Consider the following 22,252-nt stretch of genomic DNA (forward strand, 5'->3'; position numbering starts at 1 on the left):
CCCAGGGTGGCTGTGGCTACAATGTAGCTTGCCATCACCAGTGTGTTAATGGGTGGATGACTGAATGTGTAAAGCGCTTTGGGGTCCTTAGGGACTAAGTAAAGCACTATACAAATACAGGCCATTTACTGCATTTGCAGTGTGTTTGGAATCTTTGTCATGCTGACAAATGAAGCCATTGCCAGTCAGAAGCTTTTCAGGTTTTTTATTGCATGGAGGATCAAAATCTGACTCTACTTTGCATTGTTCATAATGCCGTCTGTTTTGATGAAATCCTCAACACCGCTGGCTTAATTGCAGCTCCGCTGTGTTTTACAGATGGCTGTAGACACTAACTGCTGTTCCTCTCTGCTGACCTCCTCCGTACATACTGACGATGATCTGAACCAAAAATGTCAAACTTGGACTCATCACTCTATACGACATGTTGCCATTTATTTTCAATTAAGTTCTTGTATAATTTACCTCAGCCGTTTTAACTGTTTTTCTTTCTTAAGAATGGCTTACTGACAGCCACCATTCGACTGAGACCATTTCTGATGAGTCTTCAGTGAATGGCTAGATGCGTCTCTCAGGTCCTGTGCCAGGTTTGCCTCAGATTTTTTAAGAACACACCGCACACCATGCTGGGATATGCCAAGTTTTTAGCTAAGAGCGCTTTAGAAATCACCTTGCTAGTTCAATTTTAGAAATTTGAACAAATGGTGTTTTTTTTTTATCGGTCAGGTAAAAGGCCTGCTCTGAAAATAACTGAAAAAGCAATCAATGTCCACAGAAGAACTTTGAAAGACCTACAGACAGCCTGGAGAACTGTTGCTCGAGACAAGTCTGGCTCCTTAGAAGCCAAATGTAAAGAAACGATGGCTAGCTCAAGAAGAGGGGTAGAGATAAAAAGATGCTCTTACTGGCTCTCCGGGAAGACCACGAGGTCCATCTTTTCCAGTGTTCCCAGGGGGGCCACGGGGACCTGGAGGACCTGGGGGACCGGGAGGACCAGCAGGTCCAGCCTGACCCTGATCACCCTGATAAAAAACAAGAAGAGGAAAAAATGCAAAAATAAACTACCAACTACAAACTTGTAATAAATACATTATTAAGTACACACGATAACGTAATATATTAAAATAAAACCCCTTAAACTGATTTGTTTTTGGCAACAGAAGCAAACACTGACATGCCAGCGACCTGTTAAGGTTATACGGCAAACATCAAAGAACTACCCCTCAGCTTCTGCATCTGTCTTTGTGGGCAGTCAAGGTGTATAATCCTTAATCTGTTTATTTATTTGCCCAACATTTATTTACAGTTGCCTTTCTCTCCACCTGATAAACATGACTGCAAAATTCCCTCGTATTTTAGACCCCGTCGAGTTTCCTGAGAAAAATATTTGGTTCTTTATCTGCTAAATGCTCCACATATGTTTAACAGCTAGTTGAGAACACTGTTTGCTGTTTGGTGCTTGAGAGGAAACGCGGGGGCCTACAGTTTCTTTCTCTTTTTGACGCAACGACTGCCAGGAAAGAGCAGTGAGAGAACAGAGAGTGAAAGTAAGAAAACAGGGAGATAAAAGACTCTCCAAAGTTCTGTAGAGCTGAGGGAAACTGCAGAGTTGGGTGATAATTATCTGTGTGTCACTGTAAGCCACGGATCTCACAAACACATTTATTAAGAAAAGCTTTAAATATGCTTTGTGCTATGAGCAGAAATCCCTCAAACTTAACTTGCAATTACTGGTATGCAGCTGGTTAGTTAGTGTGGTTTTGTACCAGGGCACTGGTAATAAAGGACAACAGCAGGAGGAACTGGCCAATAAGAACAGTTTTTATCTGGTGAGTTAGACTGACATTTCAAACAAATCCATGCTGGCAAAACAACTTCATTTGTAAGTGAAAAATACATCTGATCACTGGATTTATACTGCGTGTCATCTTTTTTTACTGAAAATTACCACCATCCCACTGCCTATTTAGGCTAAATTAGGCACCAGTTTTGTCTCCACTTTGATGCTATTCTCCCATCCCTACAGACATGTGGTGCATTATGGTTTGCTTTGTCAAAAACACTTTCATGAAAATGATATAACCAGTGCCTTAAAGCAGACTAGAACCTCATTCCTATGCACTGATAATTATTATGTCCCTGTTAGGCTCGAGCTTGAACCAAAGTGATGAAGTGATGTCGAAACTGAGGAGTAAGATTAACGAGAACCGCACATTTCTACAGTGTGGGTGGCTCATCTTCCAAAGATGTTTTCCTATGTTTCAAAACGCTTTGGAGCTCTGAATATAAACACTTTTAATTAATCATTCATGGCAATACATTTTTAGTTGACCAAAAGACAAGAAACACGAGATCAATTTCATGCAACATGACTGAAGAATGTGGAAAAAGTGGGAAAGAAGGGAAGACGCTAGTCAGAACACGAAAAGGAAAAGCGGGTTAAAGTGTTAAGGAAACAAAAGAAAAAGCACACATGCCTTTTAGTTGTGGTCTACCTTCAGAAAGAGTCTCTGAAAGCTGTTGGTCGGCTCTCGAGAGAGAAAGCCGTGGTCAGTTCTGGGGAAAACCATCTACGATGCAAAGGGGTGCACCAGTGATGAAAAGAAAAGAAAGGGGAGAAAACAAGGAGAGGGGATACAGAAAAAAGAGAGAAGAGGACATGGAGTGGATTAAAATGAGTGCGAGAAGAGTGTCAGTTACATAAGTTGGAAATCAGAGGTCCGCTGTTAACCGTGAGTCCAGAGTTCATGAAAACAAATGCTGCAGGAAAAACAGATACGAGTTCAACAGCCTCTTAAGCTCTAAGCACAAAGAAAGGAGGGAAAAACTGCAAGAGAGGTGTTTTGCTCCTCTGTCTGCAGGGATAGCGGTAGCTCGGCAGTCCGACAGCAGTTCTCTAAGAGGCACAAACCTTAACAGTGAGAATCTGATTACTGTGCAGGCTTGCATGTGTGCCGTACATAGGAGGACCCTGAAGAGAAGAGGAAAAGGTGAACAAGATAGCGCAGCATTACAGTCATGTTTGCAGCTGTTTCAAATCGAATTATATATGCAGTTAAAAACCCATCAGGTGCAAATAAAATGCATCATCGGCAAATCGTGAGACAGACATCCGTAAAATCTGCAAGTAAGGCCCAATAGCTGTCTTTTGACCCTTGAAAAATCATTTTGGAGTAGTGTGTGTGTGCGTGCACAACATTTAGTGCCTTCCGATCATTCCCACTGTGACCAAACAAAACAGTGGTGGTTTGGCTCTTTCCAGTCAACACAGTAAATGTGTTGATTGTCTGTCAGGCTGAAAGGAGCAGAGTTTTCCTGCTGCCGCAGAGCCTGGAACACTGTGTCGCTTCTTTGGTTCAGCTCCCTCAAAAACACAAGGGAGGGAGGGAAGGATGGGGAGAAGATCTAAGGGGGGGGGGGGGGGGGGGAGTGACAGAAGAAGAAGAGCTGCTAGAGAAGGTTCTGCTAACAGGCTCTGGTGAGGGCTGGATGGCTGAGGTTTTTGCACCACCGCAGACTCCACCTCCTCCTCTCTGGGCCTGTGCAACCCCTCTCTGCCCACTGTCACAGTCGCTTATTCACACCGTTCCCACCATGAAGACCACTTATGCATATGCTCCTTAAACACTGCATAAGAGAATAGACTGTTTCATGGTGGGTTTCCCCTTTACATTGTTCTCATCAGACTTAAGGCTGATACTAAGACAAATGGCCATTCATCCCTGGAGGCCCGTCTCACTATGGCCTGTTTGCAGATGCTCTCAGGGAGGCAAAGGCAGGATTTGGCAGGGGATCAAACTCTCATCAGAGCTTGTCTTTCAATACAGCCCCCAGATGAACCTAAACATGCAGTGACAATGTCCTCCGTATGGATTTGACTGTATGGAGGCTTGGGAAAAATAGCTACCAGCTTTACTCCACTCAACAAAAAGTTGCTTTGGAGAAAGACGCAACACTATACATGACCTTTTTCTCACATGATTTTGGTGGTTCTTTAACATTTTGTTTTAATAACCCTGTTATCCTGTTTTGGTACCCTGGTCTAAGACCAGAATCAGCCTGGAAGAGGCACTAAAAGTGATGGACTGACAGGAAGCGGCACATTGACGGAGATTTGCGGTTGCTTTCTGTTTTCACACATACGCTTATCTGCCCGTAAAGGTCAAAGCTGAACCTTTGAATACAGTTTTGAAATCCCAGTAAGGTGATAAATGAGCATATTTAATGACCTGAAGACAATCAGACTGTTAAAAATAGTACTGAGCAAGCAAGAGATTTTTGTTTTCTAACCCATCTACAGCCGTATCTGTGACAACCTATATGAGGGAGCCAAACCTCATCCACATCTACAGTAGCTTTAGGAGCTGTTGGGTTTGATTTGAACCAAGCTTGAGGTTTTTGGGGCTGCAGATTTATCCAGGGACATCAAAGCTGCAGAGGCCTGGGCCAAGTGCAATATTTATCATTTGGAATAACTATGTAATGCGAAATGCCAAAGGAGATTTAATTCTTGCACAAACTATCTGAAAGGATAGGTGGGGAAATCAAATGGCTTACGCCTTGATAGAAATCAGGAATTTCTGTAATTTTTTGAACCGCATCATAAATACTGTTCCGTTGAGTAGCCACATCATATTTACTCTCCATTTAGCTTTTGGTATAAAACAATAGCCAGTTTAACTCCAATAATCGTAGACTCTTCTGTGATTCCATTACTGGGGTTCAAGTCATAGGAGATGTACTTCCACATTTCTAATCTACAATCCATGCACTACCAGACCTAGGATAAGCAGTTGAAAATGGATGGATGGACAGATCGAAGGATATTGGTGGTAATAAACACAAGAAACGAATGGCTATGAGAAGATTTTAGAGCCATTAGAAACATGCTTGTAACACATTTTCATGTTCATCCCTACTTTAAAATTCATGTGAAGAAGCGGCTTTATGTGGCATTCTGATCTAAGCGCTCTAAAAAAAACATTCATGGGTATGTGACCTCTTTAAAGATTTGAAACTGTTTACCATGTAAAGAACAGAGGTTTTATTTTCAAACCACACTAAATGAAATGGGAGCTCTCATGGAGGGAGGAATGATATCAGATGAAAAGGCAGCACTGACAACATAGACCAGATGCAGGGTGAGGTTTCTCTGTAATGTTAAAAAAAAGTAGCTTAGCTTGGGTAAGAGACGGGAGCTCTGGCACGCCGCCCCGACCACTGAGGTAACATGGTGAAGGTTTAATGTTTGCTAATAACGTCATTTCTCATGTCTGGCTTTGGCTTTGGAGATGGGCGACTCCAACCTCGTGTGCTGTCAGTGCAGTTGTGTGTGGGGAAGCCACACTGGGTAAACACACGTTTGCTTTTGGATTATTAAAATGCTTTGTGTATGCGTTTTATAGACAGACCGAGACTTTTATCCTTATTTATCCAGATTTTTCCCGCATTGTGATAACAAATAAACCGTTTAGTGGTTTTCAGATGACATAAACACTTCAGTCTCCCTGACATTTGATTTTCAGTTTGTGATAGCAGACTAGAAACCAGCTGAGGAAGCTCTACAGTTATAATGAAGCTAAAATACATTAAGCTAATTTCAAGCATAGCTTTTAAAACTGGTGGTTCTGTCTCACAAAAATCATATAAAAGGAGTGTTACCACTCATCTCAGACAGCAGCCAATTAGCATACAGACAGCTCTGCATTGGGAAAACTGTAACTCTGGCTCTACTTAACAGAATTTCTATTTACTGACTTAACACATTAAAGCGTTGCTTCACATGCAATAGCCAAATTTCTAAAATGTCAAGCGTCTGTTTTTCTCTTTAACTTCAATAGGACTGTGTAAAAGCCTCAAGTTACCTGTCATTTTTGTAGGAATCACCTCATTGTGGCAAAAATGATATTTTATGTCTGTCAAACTGTGTTACCTTTGGCAGTTTTCATCGATTCAACTAAAGAAATGTGAACAAATGATGTGTTTTGCGACAGGCGGCTAATAACAAATTGCCTAAGGACACAATCTAAAACTGGTTCTCGGTCCAGTGTTAAGTGGCTTGACAAACAAACAAGATCTGGACTGAAAAATGAGTGAAAAGGCAGCCAATGTCCAAACAAAAACTTTGAAAGATCTTTATAAAGCCTTGAGAGCTATTGCTCAAGACCACTTTAACAATGAGAAGACAGTCTGGCTCCTTGGAAGCGAAATATGATAAAAATGAGGGTTGGCTCCGGACTTTTGCACAGTACTGTATGTCCTTTGTTTCAGTCGAAAGGAAAGTGCGGCTTATGACCTTTAAAAAGGGTGAATGTTTAAGAAGAATACTAACAGACAAAAATTCAAAATAAAAGGAGAACAAAAACTGGAAGTAAGGTTTAAATGGAAGGTCATTTTTAAATTACACAGAGAAAAAAAAACATATAAAGGACAGCATCTTTTCTCCAGAGTCAGCTGCAGTGAGGACATAATTTCCAAAATGTGCATATAACAGCCAAAAACAACATATTTAACCTTCTCTGATGAATACAGAAAACACAGACTTACCCTTGGCCCAATGTCTCCTTGGTCACCCTGGAGGAAAAACAGGAAAATAACAATTGTCAGCAGTTATTAGCCCTGTATATGTGCAGCAGACCAGTTATCCAAAAGAGCTCAGCTACTGTGGAGCAGCGATGACAGACAGGCTTAAAATGGAAGATTTGGTTTTGGGAAGGAAGTGGTTCAAAGGTCATCTGTCTCCTAAACAGCTCAGCGTTTTGACATTTATTGTATAAATCATTTGGTAGGCCATAAATCATCTGACAGCACAATATCAATGAAGTTGAAATGCGGAGTGCACATGCTGAACACAGCTGATTTCTGATCAACTTTTTGGAGTTCATGTTCTCATCACAGGGCTACTAGCATGATTACATGAAGTGAGCCAATTTTCCGAACCTCAGCTTCATCTGTCAGATGCAATCGCCTCATTAATCAGGCTGATTCCCGCTCTGACAGATGCACTTTAATGCAGTCGTGTTGCCCTCCTGATTCTGCTAAAACGCAGTCTCGAACATATACACACAGCCAACCAGCAGCCTCAAGAGAAACGACCACACGACGAGGCTGCTCTTGCCAGCACTTACAGCTCTTACGGTTGCTAAGATCTTAGGCTGGGCAGAGGTTCACAGAGCGGGAAAACATCTGGCTATCATCGAGCTTTGCGGAAGGCCTGTAAACCTGCTTAGTACCTTGACGTGAGAATGTGCAGAGACACATGAGCTCCCGCATAGCTAAATGTAATCTACGGCTCTTTTGATGGACACGCAGCGAAAACTCGAACGTGGGAGGGCGACGGCAAGGTTGTCCGAGCACCTTCTGCCCATAAATAAATGTTCGAAATACACTCGTATAGTGCATTGACTTGTCTAGAAAGGCTTTTGAAATCCATATTGAAGCATACCTTTTCTCCCTTGGGTCCGGATGGTCCCTGTGGGAGGAGGGGGGAGAAAATCAGAGACACTTGGTCAAGATAAATCAGTTATCACACATCACACGCATCTTCAATAGCCCTTCAGAAGGGAGCTTTCAATCAAACGGTAAGACAAGGCAGTTATTCTGCTTAATGGATTCATGGCATTGAGACCGCTCAATCCAAACATCACTTTTGTCTGAGTGTATTTCACAGTAAGAATACCAAATGACTCAAGCTTGTCCCAAGAATCCCTTTTAAGAGTGCTCTTTGAGAGATAAAAGTTTTCTCAGAGATAAAACCTTTGTTCCTCCATCAGTGACTCTTCGGAGCTCTTGAGATGTTTTAGATGAGGAATGCTGAAACGCTAACTAAAAACACGGGGTATCAAACATCCCTGTGCGATCCTACACTGGTGCACGGTCCCCACTTTGTGACAGCTTCAAATCCTCATGAGCTCTATGTATGAGGCAGGGCCTTTGTCCATTTCTGTGGTGAGCCATGTCTCAGTATGCTGCTGCTGCTGGTGGTGGTGGTGGTAAGGAGCATAAGGATGCCAAATGTGAAAGCACAAGCAGCAAACTCACTGCGGGCCCTCTGCGACTGTGACAGGCAGAAGAATAAGAGGTGGAAAGCATCCACTGTCCATCTGTGACAACAATGGACAGATCATACCTCTTAAAGCCAAGTCACCACTTAGGTTAGACCCTTCGCACTCAACTTGTCCCCTCTGTCTGCCGTTTCTCAGTCCCCTGGTTCCAAATCTGCCTTGAACCTTTTGAAGGCTTTCGTTCTATTTTGTACCTTCTTCCATAACTTCTTTTGTCTGGCGACAGTTTTATCTTAGAGCTATAAACGCGTTCAAGAGTACAACAGTGAAGACGACAAGCAGTGTGTCAATGTGACTATCTACGCGATGACAGACAGAGCTTATCTCCCGTGCTGCTTGCTCTTCCGAGCGGAAGAAAGCCTTTAACTCAGAGTCAAGCCGCAAATTGTTCAAACAAGACTAACTTTACAGTCAACTTCTTCATTCAAAATGATCTAAAACACAACAAAAAAAATCTGTTGAATTTCAATAAACTGATTTCCCATCTGGTTTAATTTCATTTATTGTGTATTTTATGTGCAGGAATGGCATTTTAAAAGGGAAAATGATAAAAAAAATCTTTAGTTTTCCAATTGATTCAAAAAGAAAAAAACCCAAATGCCAGCTCATAAAAACCTCAATCATTAATTTTGGAAACAGAAGTCCCTCAAAGATAAAAAATGTGCTACATGTTTCCCCCCTTTATTATGTTGTTTTCATGCCCCCCACCCTTTGGGTTTGCATGCAACTCTGGTCATGAGTCACGCCTTCTGAGGGTTTTATGCCAGACCCTTGTTGATGGGGAGAAACCTATTAAAGGATACACCCAGCCTCAGGACTCCTTTCACAGGAACAGGAACAGCTTAATGGTGTTTGGAGAGCAACAGCTCTCATTATGCTGCGAGGGGGTTTACATTTCAGCTGATGACTTATGCCTCTTGTGGGTGAGCGCTGCGATGTGCTGAAGGAGGGGCGGAGGGGGCACAATAATGACTTTTTAAAGAGTCTCTGTTTGAAGGTTATAAACTAATCTCTTTCTTACTTTCCCAAATGGTGTGTAACCCATTCGCTCTGCTTCACCTGTTTCCACGCTGCACCTGGGCGTGCCTCTGAGTGCACCAGCATTTCAGGCGCGAGTTGATGGATGGGAGTGCAAAGGGGATTTCAACACTCAGCTCAGCTGAGCCCAGACTACCCCCGTGGCTGTGAGCCATTGGGATGACTTAAGAGGTGGAACAGGAAGTAAGATGGCTACCGGGTTTTTCACGCACTTGCAGTGACTCCTCGGGGCGAGTAAAAATGATTGATGAGGTATAGCAAACTCTCACCGGTCTTACAGGACAAATGCAGAGTCCAGCTGGATTTATAATAGGAAAAATCTTTAAATAGGAACTGAATAAATAAAATAAAATAAGAAAGTAAGAATAAGAGGCGTGTGACGATGTACCTGGCTGCCCTTCAGACCTGGTGGACCCTGAGAGGAAAGAAAACAGAGTTAAAAATCAAACTTGTTTCTTTCATTTTGGGCATAGTTGACAAATGTGGCTGAGAATACTCACTGGTTTGCCATCTAAGCCAAGTGGACCCTGTTGGGAAAGAAACAAAGAGAAATTATGACCAACACAAAGTCCCGAGAGCCCTGTCGCCACTGAACCACTTTAGGGGCTTCATTTATAAAAATGACTCAAACAGGAATAAGCAGTCGTTTATAAAAAAAACCTTACTCTGACATGGAAATGTAGTGTAGACTTTAGTGATTTTCCTGTCAGTTATGTAAGAGCTATAGCAATTTTGGACACACATGCCTCCACGCCTGCTGTGAACTTTATGCTTTATGATAGGAATTATCAATAAATTGCCAGACCAAAGATGTTTTGAATTAAAAGCAGGATGCAGTGTTCTGTAATTCATATATCAAATTAGAGACACGTAACCACGGCTGCTTTTGTGTTGAGACGTTTTTTAAAAAGCCAAACACGCTTTTTAAAGGGTGGATGAAATTTTTTGGTGCACAATGATCTCATCTCAGAAGGACTTTGCTTTTCTTTTTCGGTACATGCACTCAAAAAAATAAAATAAATAAATAAATAAATTCTTTGCTGTCTTTAATACGAGGCTATAATTTGGAGTAAACTGAAATATATAAAATCAAAAGTTTATTTATTTAAATAATGAATCATTGTGGAAAATAATTTTGGTATCAGCCAATCAATAAAAAGTCATTTTTCTAGAATTCATTAAATTGTGAAAGTTTGACATTATAGTTGCACAACAAAATTACACAGAAAATATCTATCTATATATCTCTCTCTGCTAAAGCCTCCTTTGTGCAGGCATTATATAGGTATCTTTTAACAATGAGGGAAAGATGTTATAAAATATAAACTCATGTAGAAAGTATGAGAACTTTTTTATAAATGAAGCCCAAGTAGTAGCGACATGACAGCTTATCTTGTGTTGGGAACATTATATGAATACACACTGGCCCACTGCTTGTTGAGAGTCACATTAAAGCAAAGGCACCTCTCTCGGTAAAGAATTGAAGCCAGAAGAAGGTAAGCTCCACACTGTCGTTTTTAAGTGTCGTTTTTGTGCCGATAAAGTTGTGATTATTAGGCTCTAGAGATTTCACCTTCCCTCAGAGCAATTCCAGCAATTTCCCCTTGTTTGCAGTGTTTATGCAAATCAAACTAAGTCAGGCACTTTTGTCTGGAGCTTATATTTAACCTGCAGACATGAGAATGGTATCAATCTTTTCATTAGACTCTCAACAAGAAAGAAAATAGGCCTATTTAAAATAAAAAAGAAGAAGAAGAGAAAAGTGCTCCTTTAATTACTGGTTTAATAAGGCATAATGAGCCAATAATTATACTTGCAGGTCACCCGACCGAGTCTGCTGTGAATAAAGCATTGCTTCAAAACACTGAAGTCACTATTTGTTTTCAGTCCACGGACAAGACAACCTTTCCTCGGCAAGATACCCTACACCAGCTGTTACTTATTAGTATTTCAGAATGTTTTAGTCTTGTCTCCATATCGCTTATGAAAAAATGTAAATTGTGTTAGTGTTGGAAAAAGCAATTAAGTGGATTTGTAGAGGCAAACATTTCAAGAGAGGACAGCAAAAATAACCGAAACTTCAGAGTGAAAAAGTAGGAAAAAGAAGGTTTTTCATTATTGTATTTAAGTAAATGTGTAGGTCTATGTATATCCTGCCCAGTGTGTGTGTGTGTAACAAGTAACATTCAGATAAAGGCCTCCCAGGCTATGTGCTGTATAATTATATTACTTGAGTGGACTTGTTCCAGTTGCATCAATTTGACACACACCCCCACATCTCCTGTGTGTGTGTGTCTTTGTGGTGCTTAGATTATACAACAGGCAGTTAAGAAAGTCCCTATTCATCCACTCTCCAGCACTGAAGCAGCAGTTGGAGATGTCTACTTTGTTTACCTCGATAAAAACAACTAACAAGCAGTCACTGAACTTCCTCTATGCTCAGTTCAAAGGCGCTCAAATCTTTGGATTTCTTAAACATGAAGGAAGAGCCGGCTCTTGGATCAAACTTTCCTGACAAACACTTATATGTGATGTATGTGGTAAGGGCTAACGTTGACTTCCTGCCGCCTTCCTTCTTAACAACCCTACTCTATGTTAAGCTAACTGTTTTTACAGGGTCCCTTAAGTACTGGCTTGCTGTTCACAGTCCTGGTGGCTTTCCAGGGTGGAAACCATCATTAACAATAATCACTTCTGGCCTTGGATGGTGCACACAAGTCTTGGCTTTTTTCATGATCTCCTGATTTACCAGCCCCACGGATGCAACCCTACCTCAGTCTCATCTTGGCCTGCTTTGCTGGATGGGCAGTAGGTACAGAGAGGGAGCGATACGTGAAGCTGCTCTCGTTACCCGCTCATCTGATCATTTACTGCTTTGCTTTTGCCTCATAATTTGCCAGCGTGGCTACAGACTGCTGTCAAACTTGAAAGCAGCCTGTAAAAGAGATTTATAAAAAAGCATAAAAAGTGCGTCTTTACAGAATGTCTTTTTGATTAAGGAACCCTTGTGAAGTCAGCAGTAGGTAGCCGAGACCAGGGTGGAACAAATGACTGGGACCAATTGGACGGCAATAATTTCACAGCACAGGACAGGCTGGATGTCCATCGCTCTATTGAAAACAACATCCTGAGTTTCCCATGAGAATTTCAAATGTCCCTCTGAGTTTTCCGAGGCTACATCCCTACATGCACACTAAGCTCTACCATGTATACATACATCTATGCAGGGACATCTCTGCATCTGGGAGCGTTTATGGGGGTCTGGCTCCTTCAAGACTCGTCAGGATGAGCAGGAGAGGTGAACAATGCGAGGTCAGCGGCTGCTGCACAATCTAAAAGGGACTGATTTATGGCCGCTAACAAGCGACAAAGAGCCTTATGAATTGTGGGTACAACTGCTGCTTGGGTCTTTTTCTTTGCGACGAGATGTGTATGAAAGGTTTATTTTCAGTAATAAAACCCTGTAGCTAATGTCTGACATCGGACTGCTTGCATTAATAAGTAGTAGCATAGAATTTCTACTAACTTGAGGAATTGCTAGAGCTGCCTGAAGCAATATTTCATGCAACGAGCAGTGGAGAGAGCTCTGGTATGTCTGGTAATAAAATACTTTAAAATATACAAGCTTCATTAAATCAGCAATAGAAATAAGAGTCGGTGTTCACTGAAAACCAATGACAAAATGGGTTTAAATAACTATGAAACAAACAAATCAAAGGGAGTTAGGTACCTTATCTATTGTCTTTTTAAAAATATATATAATAGCTTAACTTTAAAACACTCTGCAAGGCATGAAACGTGTGCTGGAATTCAAATAAAACTAGGCTGAACTAAAAAAACATGAGCGATGTGGTGGGTTTCAGAGTGTTGGGGTGAGGGGCTGCTGCTAAATTTCTGCATCTCAAACCACAAACGGATCAGGCTGGAGAAGAAAGGGAGGGAAGGATGGAGGGTAAAAGAACACAAAAGGCAAAAAAAAAAATAAAAAAAAAATAGGAGATTAATGTTTAGAAAAAGTGAGAAAAAGAGCTGGAGATTACCGCCAAAACCTCAAGTAAATGTGGGAGAAAACAAAATAAAGAACCACACTCGCATAAAAAGAACTTGTATTTCTAGTCTGCAGCGCCACATTATCCTGCAGCATCCCTCAGCAGGTCAAACAACAAAAAAACCAGCTTTGACTCACATTCCCATCAATTAGAAGGCTGTTAAACAGATCTCTGGGAAATAACATGGCCTGCAGGAGGGCACATGTCTGTGTTTGCTTATGTGTGAATGCGCGTGTTGATTCAGGCGTGTGTCTGTTTGCATGCGCTCGTCTCTTAATCCCGGTGAAAGAAGCCGCAGGCTGTTTTAGCTGCCTTTACTGTACTCCCTATGGCGCAGACTGCTAATTATCCACGAGGGTGTGATTGTCGAGGATGCAGCATGAAAAGCTGGTGTCTGCACATCAGAGCCGGCGTCTCAGCGAGAATCGCACGCTGCTTATGCTGCAAACTGCAGGCTCGACAAACTTTTATGGCATTAAGGTGAAGGTGAGATAGTGAGAGAGCGCTTTCCTCTTTCTCTTCCTGGGATATGATTAATTTTTTCCTCTTGAGGCTGCCCATGAAAACCTTTGTTTAATGTCACCACAGGGACAGAAATCGGTGTTAGCTCTACGTGTGCGCAATTTGTGATACACGGCTCTTAGAAATAGTCAGTGGCTACAAGCAGAACCAAAGCGCACAATAAAGCATACCAGAGTGCTGTTTGTTTGGGACAGAAAATTGCCAACATGTTGCCGGGTGCCCGGCAGGCTTTGATCTGCGCCCTGCAGCCTTGAAGGCTGAACAATGGCGAGCCTGGGCCCTTCTCGCTGATTGAGGTCTGCTGTCTGTCTCCGTGTTGCACTCGCGAATAAACACACTTGTGGCTGGGCATGCTGCACATGTGAAAAGGAGTTAGTTGGTGTGTGTGGGTGTGTGTTTACCCCTCTGCCCTGCTGTCAGCCTGCCTGACTGTGATTATTTGACAGGGGGAAGACTCTTTTCTGAATCTCGCCTTGGCTGTGATTTATGAGAGGAAGAAGTGGCAAGGGTTACATGAGGGGAGAAAACATACATGAGCGCGCACGTCGTAGTGTTATGCTTGAGAGACACGCAAACCGCATTTCATTAACACTGTTTATCATACAACTGATGATTCTCTGGAAGTGGGCTGCTGCAGTCTGATGAATTCAACATGTGTATGCCACCTAAATGAAGTGCAGCTCATGTGCACTCACACTGCACACATGCATGCAGTTTCTTTAACAGGTCTTCAGTGGTGGATGAAGGGATCCAATGTTTTTTCTACCAGTATATATTTTTTTAATTCCAATATTTTAAAGTTGCAATTACAACTTGGATTCAGGATCAATTCCCACCTGTGGAACAGAGGACTTGATCTTCACTCTTGCAGAACTTCTGGATAATTCACAGAGGTTTGAACATTGAAGCTAGGTGTGTTTTGGTGGCTTGGAGAATGGTTATGACCAGGTCCCCCGGGAGCACCTGTTGGGGGAACTGCAGGAATACGCGGTTGCCACCATCATGTCCTCTTAAAACCAAGTGTATCCACTTACTCTCTGCAAAGTCGGGCCTGTTTTCACTGGAGTTTGACTCTGCTAGGATTCTCTCTTGTCTTAAGTCCTGTTTGAGATATTCATGGACAGGATCTCAAGGCGTAGCAAGGCTTAGGAGGGCATGTACTTTGGGAACCTGCAACCTTCCTCATGTAGATGATGTGGTTCTGTTGGCTTCATGTATGGGTAGGATATGAAAGAGGATGGACCAAGCGATGGAATTCAAGCATCTTGAAATCTTAATCATGAGTAACGGAACGTGGAGTGTTACATTGACTGTTGTGGTAAAGAGAGAACTGAACCGAAAGTCGAGGCTTTTCCAAATCATCAATCCATCTAAGATCCGACCCTCATCTATGGTCACGGCATAAATGACTGACAGAGTAGGGCTGCAAATACAAGCTGCAAATTCATGAGTTTCCTCTGTAGGATGGCTGGACTCCGCTTTAGACCCACTGTCAGATGCTACACTGCTGCTGCGGGTCCTGGGTTCCTCCTGGTGGACAACAATAACTGGACTCATGAGCCGTCATATGCAGATAGTTCCTGGAGGATGAAGGAATTGATACCACTGACTGGGCCCCCAGTCAGTGGTAGCCTGACCTAAATCCAGTCGAACACCTCTGGGACGTCATGTTTCAGTCCTTTTCAGCAGTGTACATTTCATCTGGCTTGAGAACAGCTCAGGTTCTCCTCAAGTTTGAATGAATTGGAAACTGTTGCTGGTGAGAAGGACGTTTGCCTAGTCGGCTTCAACTGAAACCCAACTCAGGACAAATTGAAGATAACGGATTGATGGAAAAATTGCAATATCAAAATGTAAAAAATAGTTGGTTACACTCCAAACCAACCAAGGTTAAGTATCAAAAGTAGCAGCACACAGTATTCAAAGGCCATTAAAGGGTACAAAAACGTGTATTTAAAAAAAATGCCTCTAAACTGCAGTGCAGGAGAATAAATTGCAGCAGAAAATTGTATTACCAGTAAATCAGGGACAAGTACCTCTAATTAAAACTTGATTAGATGCCCTTTGTTACTTTGGACTTTCACGGCTGTTATTATCATCTTGTTGAACTGTTTGCTAGTTTGTACACTTACAGACTTTTGGCTCGGGAGGGTTAAAAGCTTGAACTACATTGTATGTAATTCAGAGAGACATAATAGGGGTGAGAGAGGACATGAAAAAACACTGGGAAGCAATCTAGCTGTTTGTTTAAGGAATGGAAACAGAAAGAGAAAAAAAAAGTCTTGTTGGCACAAATCTCTGGCACAATGCAGTTAGCAGCGCAGCGGTCTCCGGTAACCCACTTGTCTCATTTGTGCTGATTGCCCTCATATATGAGCATCTGAGAGAAAATACTGGTGTGAAAACACATCTAGCACTCACATCCACACACACACATACCTCTGACCACTTCCACAGTCCTGGCCTTTGTTACAGAGACATACATAAACAATAGGTGGTTTGGACAGCCTCCACACATATGCACACAGACACACAAACATTGATACCCAACAGGAAGAACGGCCCTTTTTAAAGTCAGATGTTTGAAATTCTATCATCTCTGCTCCTGCTAAATGTAATGATATACTGTCCATGATAATTGTCAGCGTGATTAATCTGCTGTTGTTTCACTGTGACCTCAAGCACGCAGCATCCTCAGTCTTTATAATCACACACACACAGACCAGGAAGCTGCCTCTTGCAACAGCAGACTGAGCTCCTCCAGTCGTTACACTGTTTCATCTATGTAATCTTAGCACTATACAGATTGATTTCATTATACTAACTAGACTGGGAAGAATTAACCAGATTGTGCAGTGTTTAAGCAATGCACAAATAATGGCATCCCAGGACAATGTTAAATGAAAACAAGACAATAAAATGTGCAATAACTCTGGGGTTTCAAATGGAGACGGCAATGGAGATGAACGGTCACAGGCAAAAACAAACAAGCAAGCAAGCAAACAAACAAAATCCTCTAAAAAACACAAATGTGCACAGGCTTATCTGTGCACCGAGTCCACCTGTGTGTAATTAGCAGCAGGCATTTCCCGTCAGCAGGGCTGTGCAGTGCCAGGCAGACTGTATGGGAATATGCCTGAGCGAGAGCCCGAGATACCCGCATTCCCAACATCCACAACTACACAGCTAGCATGGCAAAGATGTTGTAGGAGTTAAGATGGCGTGACTATTTTGGGTCACCATGGAACTAGTCAATGAGTGAAAAACTAAGTGCACCCCATGATTCAGGAGCTTGTAGAACCACCTTTAGCATCAATTATCTGAAGTAAATGTTTCTGTATGACTTTATCAGTGTCTCACAAGGTTGTGGCCTCTTGGCTCGCTCTTCTTTAAGCGTTTTGTTTTGTGCACAGCACTCTCAGACTATTCAGTCCTGCTGAGGTCTGGACTTTGGGCCATTGCAACACTTTGATTCTTTTTAAGCCATTCTGTTGTAGATTAGCTGCTGTGTTTAGATTTAAATTGAGTCCTGTTGCATGGCTCAATTAGACCAAGCTTTAGCTATCAGACAGATTGCTTCTCATTTGACTCTAGAGTACTTTGGTATACAGAGGAGTTCAGGACTGACTAAAATACAAGGTGCTCAGATCCTGTAGCTCCAAATCCTCCCTTCACTACCCTGCTTGTCAGCTGATATGAGGTGTTTGTGTTGATTTATTGTGTGTGGTTCTCAAAATGTGGGGCTGTGCATTATGGCCAAACAGATCCACTTTGGTCTTGTCTGTTCAAAAAGCACATTTTTCCCAGAGTCTTTGGTTTTTGGTGTTTTTTTTTTGTATTTTTCCAGAAGCAACTTTGCAAATTTAAACCATGCTACAATATTTTTCTTTCTCCCGCAACCCCTAACAAACAAACCATACTTGTCCAGTCTTTTTCTAATTGTACAGTCGTAAAATTTAACATTTAACATGCTGACTGAGGCCTGTAGAGTTTGAGATGCTTTTGTGATTTTGCTATTTCTCTGAGTACTGCATCGTCTGACCTTGGGGGGGATTGCCGAGACGTCCACTCAGGCAAGGCAAGGCAAGGCAAGGCAAGGCAAGTTTATTTGTATAGCACAATTCAACAACAAGGTGATTCAAAGTGCTTTACAGAGACATTAGAAACAAGAACAAATAAAAAGCATGATTTAAAATTGATTAAAACAAGCAAACTAACTAACTAACTAATTAACAAACAAACAAACAAACAAACAAACAAACAACAGTATATAAAATCAAAACAGATAAAATCAGAACAGTAGATAAAATCAGTAGTTAAATGTAAGTTTTGAAATTTAAGCTTAAAGGGAGGACTGTAGCATTGTGCACACTTTTCTAGAAGTCACACTGTTTTGTGTAGGTGTATTCATAAATGGATGATAAGCTAGAAATCACCGTTTCATCTCATAAATTATGGGAGAAAGAAAAAAGAAAAGAAAAGGTCTAGCTGTCCACTAGAGGCCGCTGTATCTCTGGATAACATTAGGCATGGCTCTGTGTTTTTGTGGAAATTGGTAACCTGCTTTCCATTCAGTAGCTATGCATGTACATCGTTGCATTACACCAAGCATATTAAAGCCCAACTAGAAGCTGCAAGCCATGATTGGAGCCTTGTGGATGACTGTTTCACATTGTGGTACGGTTTACACTCCTGTGGTTTGTGTTTACTGATGATATCTTAACATTATTGGGCATTTATGTCTACTGCTCTTTATGTTTACTCATATGAGAACTAAACGTGCTGCGTTTCCCCCTGCCAACTGCCTTGGGTTAGTCATATTTCGTGTGATATAACCAGTCTGAGCTTTGTATATCTGTGAGCTTACTTCTCATTTATGAGGCAGGATACATCACTGTTGGTTATTGGTTATGAAGAGGAAGTCATGGAAAGGGTAAATGAGTTAATTTAGTAATTTAGAAAGAAAAAGCAGAGAAGATGATGGGATAGAAAAAGGCAGAATAAATGTGGGGAAAAAGTTAGAACAGATCCAGGCCCAGACACACGAGTAGGTGAAGTGAATAGAGTGACAGGATAAATAAAAATCTAATTTACCGGGTATCCATCCCGTCCAGCCTTGCCCTGGTGAGGTTAGACATTGAAGCATGAAGCATTAATCAAGGCTGAACAGACACTAACAGCTGCACACAACAAACTCAAAGACCAACATGTAGCCTGGTATCCTACATAATAAAAGGAGACAAGTGGTTAATGATTTAAAGGATTGTGGCTGACTATTTATTTATTCATATAAAATATTGAATTCTTGAATGAAATAATTTACTGTAAATGGAGACTAAATTTGTATTTGGAAACGAATGAACTAGCGAGGACTTAGTCATATGTTTACACCACAGCTTTTGACTCACATTTTCTGGGATTTTTTTTTCTCTTTTCTCATCTGCTCTCAAACATGAGCCACGGTTTTAAACTAAAAGCCACTTGGACACAAAAAATAATTAAAAAAGAAAATCAGATCAGTTGTTTTCATTGTGTCTACAGTACCAGCCACTGCACATTACTTAGATAAACGGCACTGACACATTGCTACTTTGCAGAGTAGCGAGTGACTGGATTACCACACCTTCCCATCAACTTTATGAGATTTAGGCTGTAAGTTTTGTGGGGGTCTTTAAGAGAAGACATTGTTTCATGCACGCCTAGTGTGGATCAGATGCAGACCAATCGAACAAATCCCGGTTGGCCGGACATGCTGTTTTTGTTCTGATGTGTCCGGAAGCTCGTCACGGTACGTTTCAGAGCATTTCCAATTCTGCATATCTGATCAGTGCCACATGGGACAATTTAATAAAAAAAAGAAGGGAATAAAAACTGAAATTGGACATTTAAAATGCAGATGGAAAAAACAAAACAAAAAACAAATCTGAAGGCAGCTGCATCAGTTTCCACTCTGTACAAGGCTTTGAGTAACGGTGTGTTTTATCTCCCGAGTGTGTCAGAGTGTCAGCAGGAGTTACAGTCCCACAGAGGAGAATAACTCACTGCAAATAAGTCACACCTCCCTAACCATCACCATGAAAGACTCAAACACACAGTCATGGACACCCACATGCACAGGTGGTCCATTTATTGGCGTTCTCTGTGGATGCATGTGCGAGTGAGTCTGTGACAGTCTGTATGTCTGTGAGTGAAAGGATTCCTGGCAACTCCCGCAGTTTGCCGGGCCGTGCAGGACTCACAGCGAGGGATGATACAAGGGGGATGCGTGTGCATGCGTGACTGATGTTGAAACCTCTCTTTAGTTTGTTTCCATACTACCTGGATGAGGTGGAATGGTACTTACAGGAAGCCCTGCAACACAAAAGAGAAACCAAGCGTTAGAAAGTAAATGCTACAAGTCTCAGACACATGAAGCACAACATGCGAGAGCTGCAGCAGGCTCTGGTTTATATAGCAATCAATTCCTCTGAACAGTGGTCTGCAACAAAAAAAACAAAACAACAAAAAACCTGCACATGCAATGTGGTTCGTTAGATGATGGCTGCAATTAACCACCTAAATACAGTACAGAACAAACATATTAGAGCTGCCGCCAGCGCAGTTTGTGGTGAACCCGTTATGATAAACAGAATGCTGGATAATGGGTCATGTTTTGCATTAGGAAATGAAGTCATGTCAGGACTTTGCTTCTTAAGAAAATAAGGGCGTATTGGATGGCGGAAAAACAGCGAGTAAAAAGGTCGGGGCGTGCTGGCAAACTGTCTGTCCCTTTAAAGTTGTGGGGGGAGAAAAAGAATGAGATGCTTCTGAGATTTCTCCAGGGCAGTGTTTCTGTCGTGATTGAAATGCTCTGATGTTGAGCCTCAGCAGCAAAACTACATTCAGCTTTTCATTCTTTGCCTAACAGAAAACAAAAGTAATGATCAAAGAACTCCTTTTGTTGTTAGTGGCCTTTTTTTTTTTTTAATAATCTCCTTAAAGTCCGAGGCTAAGACCAGGAGCACTATTAAATCACTTAAATCCCTACAAAGTGAACGCATCATTAGCAGAATTTTTATTAGCTATTCCTTAATATGCTATCCGATAAAACCGATAATGATGCTGATTAATGCAGCTTATAGTGTATGATGTCACTTGGGGCTCTGCCACCTTTGCGGCTTCAGTACAGCATACCTCATCAGCATGAGTACGACATCAAACACCAACATAAAGTCAGCAAGACTGAAAACAGGCTCTCCTTAAAACACACACAAAAAAAATCCTTGTTAACATGAACAGATTCTATTGTGGCCTTGAAGTGGGCTCTTTGATTCAGCAGGAGCTTTGCATACGTAGAGAGAGATGAAAATGCATGTTTTAGGGGCGAGCATGTGTCAAGAAGAAGAGGAGGGAGGCGTTTAGGTTCATGAGGGATGAAAGTTTATCTGTGTCTGGATGCTTCGACGGGGACCTCCCGGGCCAGACGGTTAGGCAAACAAACACACTAGCTTGGAAAGCCACACAGAAAGACAAGCTTTAACTACTGAACTTGGGACAGGTGTGTATATGTGCTTGTAGACTACTGAGAAAGAAAGAGACGCAGGAGCAAACATAAGAGAAAAGGAAACAATTTAAAGAAAAAAAAAACGAGGCATGTAAGAGAGAAGACGACGGCGAGGGCTGATTTTAAGATGCTTAACTACTCTGTCTGCCCTCTTTCCTGTTATTCATGTTTGTGCGCTCCCTTCTCCACTCTCATTAGTTTTTTTTTTCCCTGAGAGAATGGAGGAAAACCTCTTCTGGCCTTTTAAAATGTTGTCCTGGAGTCATCAGCATCAGGATGGCGAAACAGCCTCTCCATTTAATATACGTACTCGCTCTGAGCCAGGATGCAATGTGAGGATGAGAGACTAAAAAATACAAGCGATAGCCTAAACAGAACCACGACGGCCCTTCAGACACGGACCATCTGCCTCAAATAGGCGTCCACTCTCGGCTGAAACCTTAGCAGCACACATCCTCCAAATCAGGGGTGGGTAATTAATTTTCCCAAGGGTGTGGGCCTCCACAACAGTTCCAGTTTCTTAAATTAATTCCCCACTCCTGCTCGTAATAATGAGGTTTCCATTAAATGGACCTGGAGAACACCCAAAGGGATTTCCACATTTTATGCTAATATAAATTTAGTTAGACAGTAAACTGATTATCGAGATTTGAGACCGGTCACTACTGCTCTCCAAAATCCATTAAAAGCATGAGTAAGGTATAATGGTAAACTGGGTCAGTCCCGCTGAGACCGTAACGCTGCCGTGAACACTTACTAGTCCACCAAATCTGCCACAGCAAATTGACCCTAACAAATCTAATTTCACTTCTTGGTTGTTTTTAGTAGTTTCAGAAAATGAGTGAAACTCTGTAAACGGTAAGATTAAGACTTAAGATTTGCATCTCCAAAGAAAACCAAATTGCGCAAACCACACACAGGCCGTTCATGCCGGCAAGAGACTAACACATTGATGGTGTTCACCTTCTGCTGCGATTTCTAGTAAACAGAAATATACTGTTTGGCTGCCCTCTAGAACAGAAAAAAAAACATGCAAT

At 41.8% G+C, this 22,252-nt stretch overlaps 1 protein-coding gene across 8 annotated transcripts in view; it reads right to left on the reverse strand.

The window, feature by feature from the left end:
• Window positions 1–22,252, reverse strand: part of col23a1a (collagen type XXIII alpha 1 chain a) — a 126,460-nt gene that overhangs the window by 12,690 nt on the left and 91,518 nt on the right. For 5 of the 8 annotated variants that reach the window (XM_014333281.2, XM_014333285.2, XM_014333286.2 and 2 more), the window contains exons 4-11: window positions 20,016–20,023; window positions 18,767–18,793; window positions 9,602–9,628; window positions 9,490–9,516; window positions 7,445–7,471; window positions 6,547–6,573; window positions 2,496–2,570; window positions 906–1,022 (exon numbers count right to left, since the gene is read on the reverse strand). In XM_014333281.2, the coding sequence (XP_014188767.1) occupies window positions 906–1,022; window positions 2,496–2,570; window positions 6,547–6,573; window positions 7,445–7,471; window positions 9,490–9,516; window positions 9,602–9,628; window positions 18,767–18,793; window positions 20,016–20,023 (335 nt within the window). Of the gene's footprint in view, window positions 1–905; window positions 1,023–2,495; window positions 2,571–2,911; window positions 2,972–6,546; window positions 6,574–7,444; window positions 7,472–9,489; window positions 9,517–9,601; window positions 9,629–18,766; window positions 18,794–20,015; window positions 20,024–22,252 lie in introns of all 8 variants that reach the window. The other 3 variants (XM_005921300.3, XM_014333282.2, XM_014333284.2) reach the window with 3 other exon arrangements.

Source organism: Haplochromis burtoni, unplaced genomic scaffold (genome assembly GCF_018398535.1).
Source record: "Haplochromis burtoni strain Fernald_Lab_line unplaced genomic scaffold, NCSU_Asbu1 Contig_10, whole genome shotgun sequence".
Lineage (NCBI taxonomy): Eukaryota > Metazoa > Chordata > Actinopteri > Cichliformes > Cichlidae > Haplochromis > Haplochromis burtoni.